Genomic DNA, 13681 nt, shown 5'->3' on the forward strand with positions numbered 1-13681 from the left:
TTCTGGTCATAGTCATGTTGGAAGACCCAGCCACGACCCATCTTCAATGCTCTGACTGAGGGAAGGAGGTTGTTGCTCAAAATCTCACAATAAATGGCCCTATTCATCCTCTCCTTAATACAGTGCAGTCGCCCGTGTCCCCTTCGCAGAAAAGCACCCCCAAAGCATGATGTTACCTCGCCCATGCTTCACAGTAGGGATGGTGTTCCTGGGATTCAACTCATCCTTCTTTTTCCTACAAACACGACAAGTGAAGTTTAGACCAAAAAGTTCTACTTTGGTCTCATCCGACCACATGACTTTCTCCCATGCCTACTCTGGATCATCCAGATGGTCATTGGCCAACTTCAGACGGGCCTGGACATGTGATGACTTGAGCAGGGGAACCTTCCATGCAATGCATGATTTGAAACCATGACGGCATAATGTTCTACCGACAGTGACCTTTGAAACTGTGGTCCGAGCTCTCTTCATGTCATTGACCAGCTCCTCTCTTGTAGTTCTAGGCTGATTCCTCACTTTTCTTATCATCAGTGATACCCTACGAGGTGAGATCTTGCTCATCTTTAGCCTCTTCCATTTTCTAACAATTGCTGCAACTGATCTATTTTCACCAAGCTGCTTGGCAATTGCCCCGTAGCCCTTTCCAGCCTTGTGGAGGTCCACAATTTTGTGTCTTGTGTCTTTTGACAGCTCTTTGGTCTTGACCATGGTAGTAGTTGGCATCTGACTGACTGTGAGTGGACAGGGGTCTTTAAAGAGCTCAGAAAGGTGCTACTAAGTTAGATTAATGAGTGGAGTAGAGGTGGACAGTAACAGGTCTTTGAGAGCCAGAATTCTTGCTGTTTCTCAGGTATTCAAATACTTATGTTCAGCAATTCAAGACAAATAAATTCTTTAAAAATCATACAATGTGATTTCCTGATTTTTTAAATTTTTTATTCTGTCTCTCAGAGTGGGAATGCACCTACAATGTGAATTTCAGACCCCTCCATGATTTCTAAGTGGGAGAACTTGCAAAATTGCAGGGTGTTCAAATACTTCTGTTCCTCACTGTATGAGATAAATAGATAGATAGATAGATAGATGGATAGATAGATAGATAGATAGATAGATAGATAGATAGATAAATATCCAAAAAGCAAATGATGAGGTAGCACTCCAATATCAGTTAAGGGTGTTAGACCCGTTTATTTCCCCAGTTGCAACTGGGGAAATAAACGGGTCTAACACCCATCACTGATATTGGAGTGCTGCCTCATCATTTGCTTTTTGGATATTGTCTGTGGACTTTTGCCTTAAGTTCAGGAGGGATTGCACACAACTTCAAATTGACTGTGCTGCTGTTATTATTATTATTTTTTAGATAGATAGAAAATAGATAGAAGATAGATAGATAGAAGATAGATAGATCACTGCTCGAGAAAAGTCCCAGTAAGAGGACTGAAACGTCCCTCTGGTGAATAAAGAACAATACTTTTGAACTAAATCCCTTGGAGTGCCCTGGAATTGCTTTATTTTAGATAGATAGATAGATAGATAGATAGATAGATAGATAGATAGATAGATAGATAGATAGATAGATATCTGCCGGACAAAAAAAGTTGCATGTAGCATTTTTTGGCCGGCGGAAGGTTGGCATGCACACTGGACTACAGTGTCAGAGTTCACAATGCAGATGTGATCCCGGCCTGAGTCCCCATTGTGAATGGACTGACAGTCCACATGCTCGATCACCGTCCCATTTATTTCTGTGGTACTGCCGCAGATAGCTGAAAGTTGAACTCAGCAGCATCAAGATCAGTGTGTATGCAAGTAAAACACGGGCACAAGTGTTATGTTTGGTTTAGATTCGATTTTTTTTTAGGGTCTATAATTTTCATTTAGAAGGATTTAATGAACCGGAATTATCAACTATGACAACATCACAATTCCTCCTCTGACACACCTCAGTGTGTTGGCAGGTGATAAGATTAAGTGTGACTTGCTAATTATACTGTAATCTTCAGGAATAATGTCACACTTCCCTAGTTTTCATGTGAGACATAAATGAGGAATTGTAAAAATAACAGGTTAACCTTAGTACGGAACAAGTGTTTTTAAGGTAATATGAATTCTAGTCTCCTAGATGGTAAATTTGCCTAGCTGGGCAATGGTACAGTGACAAACCTCTGACTTCATATCACTGTAAGAAATGTTGTCATTTAAAGGGGTTGTCCAGGATTAATGAAAACACTGCTTTCTTTATATTATTATTTATTTTATGCGCTTATATAGCACTACTATATTCCGCAGCATTTCACAGACATTAGCGTCCAACTCCCCAATAGGGCTCACAATCTAAGGGCCCTATCAGTATGTCTTTGGAGTGTAGGAAGAAACCGGAGTACCTGGAGGAAACCCACGCAAGCACGGGGAGAGCATACAAACTCCATGCAGATGTTGTCCTTTGGTTGGACCCCAGCGCTGCAAGGCACCAGTGCTAACCACTGAGCCACCGTGCTGCCCATGTGCTGTTTTTGGAAGGAGGCAGCCATGTTTTTCTAATCCTCGACAACAGGTAGCCCTTAATTGGTGGCCATATTGATAGTCAGCTGAATTATTAGTTACCATACTTGATAGAAGACTGCTCGATAACTTTTACTTTATTATTATTTTTTTTATGAATCTGTCTACAATGATTGTTTTTTTACTCCAAATCTTATTCTTAGGATCCTACGTTATGACTCTCACTGCTATTGATAGAGATGACGCTAGACAACCGAATGGCATGCTACGATACCAAATCCTCTCCCAGACTCCAGATACCCCTTCCTCAAACATGTTCACGATCAACAATGAGACAGGAGATATTATCACTTTGGCAGCAGGACTTGATCGGGAGGTAAAACCTGTTTTTATGCATTATATGTATTCTGATGGAGGTTGAAGCGTTGAACAGAAGTCTTCAAAATCTCTCCACTATAGTACATAGCACACTTTATATCATTGACCCCAGTAAGTGGGGGTCTTATGATATAAGAGCCCCCTATTCTCCTGATGGTTGTTGGTGATTGTCCTAGGCATGGCACCCCCACTTTTTTTTTTACAGATATATGCCATCCTATGGAATACACCTTTAACACTTGTTTGCAGAAATAAGTGTAAACTGATCAATTTGGACCCATATTTTGTAAAAATTGGAGTTGGTTCTGAAGCTGAATTTTGATGGTGTGATTTAGGTGAATTGATGAGAAGGCGAAAGACAAAAAGAAAAAAAAAAAAGAAAGAAAAAAGCGAGAGACTAAAGAGAAAAATGTGAATCCAGGAGAGATCCAAATCAAATCATTCAAAGAAATCAGCCAAATAGAATCTGAATCAAATTTTGAGCCATCCTTTCATCTCTACTTGTTTGTCAGACAGATTGTTGCCAACACAGATGACCCTGAATTTGAAATATATTACTGCAGATTTTAAAGAAAAGCATCTGTGACAATTTTAGCCTCTTGCATTGATAAGTCAAGACCCCTTTCTTGGGGTTGTTGGTATCTGAACTAAATAAATGGATTAATATGTTTGTAGCTTTTAAAATGTTCAGAATATTTAACCCAGCAAGTCTCGCTCAACCCATGGAGGCTAGACCATCCATGGCAGAACTCCATGATTCAGCCTCAGATTTTCTGCTGCATATCTTCTAATATCCTAAACAAATTTTCCTGTGGAAAATCTTTCCCGTTGGACATGGTCTAAGTCTGTGACCTGCAACATTGTGCAACATTTCTGACCATGAACCATCCCTACACTTACTTTCACACTAGAGTTATTCTTTTCCGGTATTGAGTTCCATCATAGGGGCTCAATACCGGAAAAAAACACTTCAGTTTTATCCTAAAGCATTCTGAATGGAGAGCAATCCGTTCAGTATGCATCAGGATGTCTTCAGTTCAGTCACTCTTACGGTATTTGGCCGGAGAAAATACTGCAGCCTGCTGCGGTATTTTCTCTGTTCAAAATTCCGGAACACTTGCCGGAATGCTGGATCCGGCATTCCGGTCTTCCGGTCTGCGCATGCGCAGAACTTTAAAAATGCAAAAAAAATAAAAAATACAGGATCCGTTTTTCCGGATGACACCAGAGAGACGGATCCGGCACTTCAATGCATTTGTTAGATGGATCCACATCCGGATCCGTCTACAAATGCTATCCGTTTGCACACAGATTTCCGGATCCCAGTGATGGAACTGTCTGCCGTGTTGTCTTCACAACACAAGTGTGAAAGTACCCTTATAATGAATATGATCGGTCAATAATACAGTAGAGTGGATCATACATGAATAAAGTGTCATCAACTTTTGCAATGGAAGGTTTTGTCATTGAGTAATATCTTACATGTTTCAATGTAGTTTTGAAACTGTAAAATTTGTCATTTTTAAAGGGAAATTGTCAACAGAAAATGACCTATTGTTAAAATCACGTTTTTATGTTAAACATATTTTTTTTAATTTTTAGTGAGGTTTTTAATTTTCCATGTCACTATCTATATATATATATATATATATATATATATATATATATATATAAAAATAATATATATATTCCTGCAATTTTCACACTGGCCACTAGGTCAGATAATATGTCATGATTTCCAGCTCTGTACAAGTAACTTTTCAGCCACTATTATCATTATCACCGCAGACAGAATTACAATGACAAGTAACACTTCTTTATAGATAAAAAAATAATTCACAATAGATGATATCACAGGTCACACACAGTTCATGCCTAGAAAACTCTCCCATAGAAGTAAATGTCAGTGTCCCTTGTGTCTAGGATTTATGTAGCTGCTGTCAACATATTTTTATTCTAGTGACCAATGTGAAAAGTACAGGATTATATATATTTTTTAATATAGATAGTGACATGGAAAATGAAAATGAACTCACCAAAAAGTCTAATCATTTTTGTGTTTTACTTAAAAACTTGATTTAAACAGTTGGTCATTTTCTGATGACACATTCCCTTTAAGGACCTCAGTTTCTTGTCACTGAATGTTTTCTTGTCCAAGTCCTGCTCACACAGACACTGATTTAGCTGGTACGTGCTTTCATAAACTGTAAGAGACCCTGAGCTGTGAGCAGGACTAGGTCTAGACCAGGCATGCTCAACCTGCGGCCCTCCAGCTGTTGTAAAACTACAACTCCCACAATGCCCTGCTGTAGGCTGATAGCTGTAGGCTGTTCAGGCATGCTGGGAGTTGTAGTTTTGCAACAGCTGGAGGGCCGCAGGTTGAGCATGCCTGGTCTAGACGATGTTCAGTCTGTTGATGTTTCCATTAACTGACAGTATTAAAACTCAATAAATTACCAACTTTTTTTAATAGAAAAATTTGAGGGAATAGCCTAAGAAAGGTGGATATATGATAAGTGCATGATCTGTATGGGTTGAACCACTGGGAACCTTATTATCATGAGAGCGGAGTCCCTGTGTCCCCCTTTGGCACTTTCATGGGACTGCTGAGTATAGCTGGATGCTGTCCTCAGCAGTCCCAGTGAATAGATTGTGGATGCCCACCACTTCTGCATTCTCATGGCGGACTTGTGGGTTCTTGTGATCAGTGAGGATACCAGCAGTTTGACCACTAGCGATCACACTTCCCCTTTCCTGTGGATCGGTGATAAAAGCTGTTCTTGGGCCAACCCCTTTGAGATTGATTGACAAATCCCATACTGTATGAATCAAAAAAGTGCATTTATGTATAAAAGGTATGGAGTTAAAAGGTCACAAAACCCCAGTTTTGCGGCTTTTAAATGACATTGTGACTTGCCACTCTCCGAAAAGGGGGCGTGACAACGGCGGGTTGTGCACTGGGCCATCGGCCTCAGCACATTCATCATTATTTATGCCACAAACTGCCGTAAATAACGATTGATGTCTACGCCAGCTAGGAGCTGCCATATATTTCATACCGGAGCACGGACTGCTGGAGGTGGCATGTCCTTTATAATGAGGCTTGCGCTTCGTCGTGCATTGCGTGCCTCCTCTGGCAGCGCAGGCCCTCTCAAGATTGACGCAGCACGCGGCGGTCTTGATAAATCAGGGCCTGTGTGTGTATATTGCCGTGCAGTTATTTAGAATGCCTTTTGCATTCTTTCTCTCTCTTTTTCTCCTCCTCTAGTAATGGCAGAATAGCAGCCATGACTTCAAGGTGATACCACCAGTAATGATTGTGTAATTGAATCGAAAAATAACAAGCCTTCGGGGCTCTCAGGTCCTCTCTTCAGCAGCGTGATTACCACTTTATATTTGGTCGAAAGCCGAATTGTTTCAGTAGAATTTATTCCGCCACATATTTTCGCAAGGTTATAGCTGCGTTATATACATTCTCCATAAAAGCAGAAAGCCTAGCAGGTATCCTCATGGCAGCACAGCGATGAAACATGTTAAGGCAGCTGGTATTGCTGGTATTAAACGTCATTACTCAGCACGTTAATGATACACAGTTTAAGTAGTATTGCGATGCTCTTTTAAAATGCCGACAAGATTAACACAATTACTGATGCTATTTTATGTCTTGTAGAAAGTGCAACGATATACATTAATAATTCAAGCCACAGACATGGAAGGAAACCCGACATATGGTCTCTCGAACACAGCAACTGCTGTCATTTCTGTGACAGATGTCAATGACAACCCTCCAGAGTTCACCTCGATGACTGTAAGTATAGATTGGAAGTACCCGAGAAATACAGATAGGAGGCAAACGTTACTGGTTTATCTGGTATACACTGAGGAGGGAATTTATCATGTGGGGAAGTTAACTTTTGCAGTCAGTATTTCTTGAGTCTGCATTGGCGTCATTTATTTATCAAATGTAGCCTGTAAATTTGGCTCATCTTTAACCCCTTCAGGACACAGCCTTATTTCACCTTAAGGACCAGGCCATTTTTTGCAAATCTGACCAGTGTCACTTTAAGTGGTGATAACTTTAAAACACTTTGACTTTTCCAGGCCATTCTGAGATTGTTTTTTCGTCACATATTGTACTTCATGACACTGGTAAAATGAAGTCAAAAAAATTCATATTTATTTATAAAAAAATACCAAATTTACCAAAAATTTGTAAAAAATTGCAAATTTCCAAGTTTCAATTTCTCTACTTCTATAATACATAGTAATACCTACAAAAATAGTTATTACTTTACAATCCCCATATGTCTACTTCATGTTTGGATCAATTTGGGAATGATGTTTTATTTTTGGGGGATGTTACAAGGCTTAGAAGTTTAGAAGCAAATCTTGAAATTTTTCTAAAATTTTCAAAAACCCACTTTTTAGGGACCAGTTAAGGTCTGAAGTCACTTTGTGAGGCCTACAAAATAGAAACCACCCAAAAATGACCCCATTCTAGAAACTACACCCCTCAAGGTTTCAAAACTGATTTTACAAACGTCGTTAACCCTTTAGGTGTTCCACAAGAGTTAATGGCAAATGGTGATAAAATTTCTGATTTTAGATTTTTGCAAATTTTCTATTTTAATCATTTTTTTTCCAGTAACAAAGGGTTAACAGCCAAACAAAATGCTATATTTATTGCCTCGATTCTGTAGTTTGCAAAAACACCCCATATGTGGCCGTAAACTACTGTACTGGCACACAGCGGGGCGTAGAGGGAAAGGTGCGCAGTATGGTTTTTGGAAGGCAGATTTTGCTGGACGGGTTTATTTACACCATGTCCCATTTGAAGCCCCCCTGATGCACCCCTAGAGTAGAAACTCCATAAAAGTGACCCCATCTAAGAAACTACACCCCTCAAGGTATTCAAAACTGATTTTACAAACTTTTTTAACCCTTTAGGTGTTGCACAAGATTTAATGGAAATTAGAGATACAATTTCAAAATTTCACTTTTTTGGCAGATTTTCCATTTTAATATTTTTTTTTCCAAGCAAGGGTTAACAGCCAAACAAAACTTAATATTTATGGCTCTGATTCTGTAGTTTACAGAAACACCCCATATGTGGTCGTAAACTGCTGTACAGGCACACGGCAGGGCGCAGAAGGAAAGGAATGCCATACGGTTTTTGGAAGGCAGATTTTGCTAGTCTGTTTTTTTTGACACCATGTCCCATTTGAAGCCCCCTGATGCACCCCTAGAGTAGAAACTCCAAAAAAGTGACCCCATTTTAGAAACTACGGGATAGGGTGGCAGTTTTGTTGGTACTAGTTTAGGGTACATATGATTTTTGGTTGCTCTATATTACACTTTTTGTGAGGCAAGGTAACAAGAAATAGCTTCTTTGGCACCGTTTTTTTTTTTTTTTGTTATTTACAACATTCATCTGACAGGTTAGATCATGTGATATTTTTATAGAGCAGGTTGTCACAGACGCGGCGATACCTAATATGTATACAATTTTTTTATTTATGTAAGTTTTACACAATGATTTCATTTTTTAAACCAAAAAAATAATGTTTTAGTGTCTCCATAGTCTGAGAGCCATAGTTTTTTTAGTTTTTAGTTATCTTAGGTAGGGTCTCATTTTTTTGTGGGATGAGATGACGGTTTGATTGGCACTATTTTGGGGTACATATGACTTTTTGATCGCTTGCTATTACACTTTTTGTGACGTAAGATGACAAAAAATTGCTTTTTTTACACCGTTTTTTTTATATTTTTTTTACGGTGGTCATCTGAGGGGTTAGGTCATGTGATATTTTTATAGAGCCGGTCGATATGGACGCGGCGATACCTAATATGTATACTTTTTTTTTATTTATGTAAGTTTTACACAATGATTTCATTTTTGAAACAAAAATAATCATGTTTTAGTGTTTCCATAGTCAAAGAGCCATAGTTTTTTCCAGTTTTTGGGCGATTATCTTGGGTAGGGTATCATTTTTGCGGGATGAGATAACGGTTTGATTGGTACTATTTTGGCGTACATGCGACTTTTTTGATCACTTTTATTACCTTTTTTGGGAAGTAAGGTGGGCAAAATTTCTATTTCCTCATAGTTTTTATTTTTTGATTTTTATGGCGTTCACCGTGCGGGGAAAGTAACATGACCGTTTTATAGATCAGGTCGTTATGGACACGGCGATACCTAATATGTGTAGTGTAGTTATTTTTTATTTTTTTTATTCAGTGATAAATGTTTTTTTTTTTACCTTTACTTTTTTCACTTTTTTTTACATTTGTTTGACCCAGACGCACTATGTTATTGAAGATCCAGTGGGTCTGATGTCTGTATAATACAGTACAGTACACTATATAGTGTATTGTACTGTATTTTACTTACACTTTGTCTGAACAGATCTATGCCTTTAGCACAGATCTGTTCAGCACCATGGACAGCAGGATGCCTGAGAAGGCTTCCTATTGACATGGGAACCTTCCCGTCTGCTCAGTTGTGGCCACTCCCTCTGTGACCCCATCCTGTCTGGGGGCTGCAAAGGCACATCAGGCCCCCCCCCCCCCTGATGGGAAAGGGAGGGAGCTCCCTGACTGTTAACCTTTTCCATACAGTGGTCCGTACGGACCGCGGTATGGAAAGTGTTAAACGGCTGACATCACAGCACAGATGTCAGCCGTTTATACCAGAGTCTCAGCAATGTGCTGACACTCTGGTATAACCACTGGACGCCAATGAATATTCAAGAGGAGGCGGGCGGGGGATCGCGATCCCGCCTGTCGCACCGCCCGCCTCCCGCACCGCCTGCAACCCCCCCCCACCCGCTGGTATAAAATCATTCAGGGGTGCAGGGGGGGTAAAAAATCTTTATTTTGGGCATTTTAACGTTTCTGATCCCCGCGGTCAAAGAGTTTTCTTTATTTTCATGACTATGAAAATTGTAGATTCACACTGAAGGCATCAAAACTATGAATTAACACATGTGGAATTATATACATAACAAACAAGTGTGAAACAACTGAAAATATGTCATATTCTAGGTTCTTCAAAGTAGCCACCTTTTGCTTTGATTACTGCTTTGCACACTCTTGGCATTTTCTTAATGAGCTTCAAGAGGTAGTCCCCTGAAATGGTTTTCACTTCACAGGTGTGCCCTGTCAGGTTTAATAAGTGGGATTTCTTGCCTTATAAATGGGGTTGGGACCATCAGTTGCGTTGATGAGAAGTCAGGTGGATACACAGCTGATAGTCCTACTGAATAGACTGTTAAAATTTGTATTATGGCAAGAAAAAAGCAGCTAAGTAAAGAAAAACGAGTGGCCATCATTACTTTAAGAAATGAAGGTCAGTCAGTCAGCCGAAAAATTGGGAAAACTTTGAAAGTAAGGGCTATTTGACCATGAAGGAGAGTGATGGGGTGCTGCGCCAGATGAACCCAATCGAGATGGTTTGGGGTGAGCTGGACTGCAGAGTGAAGGCAAAAGGGCCAACAAGTGCTAAGCATCTCTGGGAACTCCTTCAAGACTGTTGGAAGACCATTTCAGGGTACTACCTCTTGAAGCTCATCAAGAGAATGCCAAGAGTGTGCAAAGCAGTAATCAAAGCAAAAGGTGGCTACTTTGAAGAACCTAGAATATGACATATTTTCAGTTGTTTCACACTTGTTTGTTATGTATATAATTCCACATGTGTTAATTCATAGTTTTGATGCCTTCATAGTCATGAAAATAAAGAAAACTCTTTGAATGAGAAGGTGTGTCCAAACTTTTGGTCTGTACTGTATGTAGTTACTAATAACATGATATTCCAGAATCAGTTACTATTAGACTGACTTACCCCATATTTAATAAGATTCAGCCCATAGCAACCAGTCTGCATAAAACTGCAATTTCACTATTCAGTTAAGATGGCCGCCACTGCCCTCACCCTGAGGCTAATCCCGCCTGCCCTCACTACCCACAATGCATTGAGCTCCTCACATGCACTAGCCGGTAACAATAGCCCCCCAAAAGTGTCAGTAACCAGAGCCCTCCCCCCTAAAGGGTTAATCTCATGCAGCACAAAAGGGTCCTCTTACCACATGTTGCTTTCATTTATACACTGAGCAGATGGCAGATCTCCCTTCTCTGGTCTGCACTGCTTCAACTCTGCATTCTCTAGGTCTGCTGAGTGAGGGAGCGTCTGCCAAGCGCAGGGACAGGGAGAAGTGCACACAGCCCAGGCACTGTTATCAGCTGCTGGGGAGGACCTGGCTTTAATCATTTACTTACAGTCCCTGGCTGTCAGTAATGTGACCTTGCACGCTGCGTGCTCCGTCTATCTGTTTAGATGGACCATGCCTAGCAACCCTATTTTAAGCACAGGTAAAAGTAGGAAGTGCACGGAACAAAAATGTGGAATTAAGGGGTAATTGAATACACAGTGAAAAGTTGAAATAGGGCCACCAAGGTGATATTAATCACCACAATCCAATACTCAAAAAAACACAAAAAACGACAGTTATCCTTTAACAATACAGACGTGCTAAACAATGTGGTCCTAATTAGTTTCATTAGAGCCCCACTACTCGTATAGATGTGTCTTCTTATGCTTGTTACATACATGTCAGGATGAAAATGTTATATGTCTGCAAAAAGAAGCATATTGTGTGCTATTTAGTCATACATAGTTTTTGGAATCTGAATTATTTAAAGCAATACTTCTCATAAATGTCTTATCTTATGGTTCAGAAACCTAGGCTATATATATATACTATGAATCGGGGCACTACTTTTAATGTATTCAATATATATGTCCTTTGGGCATCTCTTTGGCCGTATTGGTATCTGTTTTTAACTATAGGCCTAGTCAACAATTCTGTTTAATACAGCATCAGAAAGCTTCTACATTAAAGGATTATTCCGTTTACAACAAGTTATTGCCTGGAAAACATATTGACCAAGTAGGGATTAACCATTAGATTGGTTTGCCTTTGTTGGCTATTTTTCAACAGAACAGGGGTCCATGTCTCCTGTTTGAATGGAGCAGTGATTAAACATGCACGCTACCGCTCCATTCACAATCTACGGGACTGCCGGAGGTAGCTGAGCACTGTGCATGTCTCCGGCAGTGCCATAGAGATGAATGGAGTGGCAGTGCACATGCTCAGCTGCCGCTCCATTCATATGGCAGGACATAGGTTCTCATGATCGATGTATATTCCAGTGACCAGACACAGACCATCCAGTGGATAGAGGATAACTTGTTCTCACAGGAATACCCCTTTACATTGTACATTTATTAGAAGGAGTTAGGGGTAGACATATTTAACGGTTTCAGTATACAATTGCATGCTTCGGTTGCATATGTTGCATATTCTAGGCAAGACGTTTCAAAGTTCACTACCATGCCCAAACATGTGGTGAACCTAGTCTAATTATTGGTACTCCCCAGTCACGATGCCAATCATTGCCAAACACAGACAACTAATATGGCCAGCTCCTACTTGTGGTGTCACCCAGGGATCCTAAAGTCCTGAATTTCTGTCCACCTATGCAATGATACTGGAACACAAACTGCCGACATGTCTTTGCAACATGAAAGTGCTGCATTTTGCAACTTTATGAATTCCTATGCACTGAGCTCCCCCTAATGGTGACTGCAGGCAGCCAATTTTGTTATATATTATGCGACTGGAAGCAGTGGATTATGGGGAAGATTTATCAGTGTACTTGTGCCAATTGTCTGGTGTGAATATAACTGAGAAAAAGGCTGTTCAGAATGAGCGCCTATTTATAAGGGGGTGAGGTCAAGGGCGACTTTTTATATATATATATATATATATATATATATATTTATTTTTTTATTACATTTTATTCCACTCAATTTAAAAATGTAAATTTGTCAGAAATCTGGGGCATTTCTTTTTGCAATTTGCATTGTCTGGGAGTGTTTGACATTAGCAAACCGGGTGGGGCATGGGGCCCATACTAAATTTTACCAGAGGGCCCTATAAAATTTGTGTACATTCCTGGTTAGAATACACTTCTTCATTGACAAACACATAAGAATGAAATCAGTACCCGAAATAGCTCATTGAAAGATATGCTTGGAGTATTACAGGGACTAGGTGATAAAAGCTAAGTACCTTGGTTTGCAGTGTCTGGTCAAGAGGATAAGTGAATTTACACTGAGGAATGTGGGTTATGATATGGCGCAGTTGACATCTTACATGAACCTAATGGTTTGCTGATCATTATACACAGCTCTCACAGATACAGAGATGAGATGCTTCTGATGTGCCCTCGTTCCTAGACAGTGATGTCTTTTTTAAGTCCTATAGAAAACTTCAATCGACCCACCTCCAGTCACTGAGCGTATAAGAATTCTGAATTTTTCATTGAATTCAAATACTGTCTCTGAAGCAGCATTAAGTGAACACCCACATTCACAGATCTTTTGGTATTTCGTTATTTTTTAATTATTGAAGAATAAAAAGCAGTAAAGCTGGTTTCCTTAATGCTTCTTGTGGAGAGGAACCTGTGAATTTTTGGGAGTTGTAACATCACATCTAACATTGGAAGATATCTGAAACATAAATTTTTTCTTCATTAGGACAGAGAATTACTTGTAAAAAGAACATACAGTCATATATGCTTCACAAAGGTGGAAAGGGGGGGTGATTCCACCATGTTCTACTTTATTTTTCTGTGAAATATTGGATGTCTCATTGGATGGCATACTGATTCAGCTTTGGGCTGGATAGGAACTAGGTGGCCATTGTGTCAAGAAATTTGCCACATCTAGCATTTG

General features: G+C 39.8%; 1 protein-coding gene across 1 annotated transcript in view; it reads left to right on the top strand.

The window, feature by feature from the left end:
* CDH2 (cadherin 2) overlaps positions 1–13681 on the top strand; it is a 321407-nt gene that overhangs the window by 255361 nt on the left and 52365 nt on the right. Inside the window, exons 7-8 of the mRNA XM_040432080.1 lie at positions 2712–2884; positions 6557–6694. Of these exons, the coding sequence (XP_040288014.1) occupies positions 2712–2884; positions 6557–6694 (311 nt within the window). The remainder of the gene's footprint in view (positions 1–2711; positions 2885–6556; positions 6695–13681) is intronic.

The sequence above is a fragment of the Bufo bufo genome, chromosome 5 (genome assembly GCF_905171765.1).
Source record: "Bufo bufo chromosome 5, aBufBuf1.1, whole genome shotgun sequence".
Lineage (NCBI taxonomy): Eukaryota > Metazoa > Chordata > Amphibia > Anura > Bufonidae > Bufo > Bufo bufo.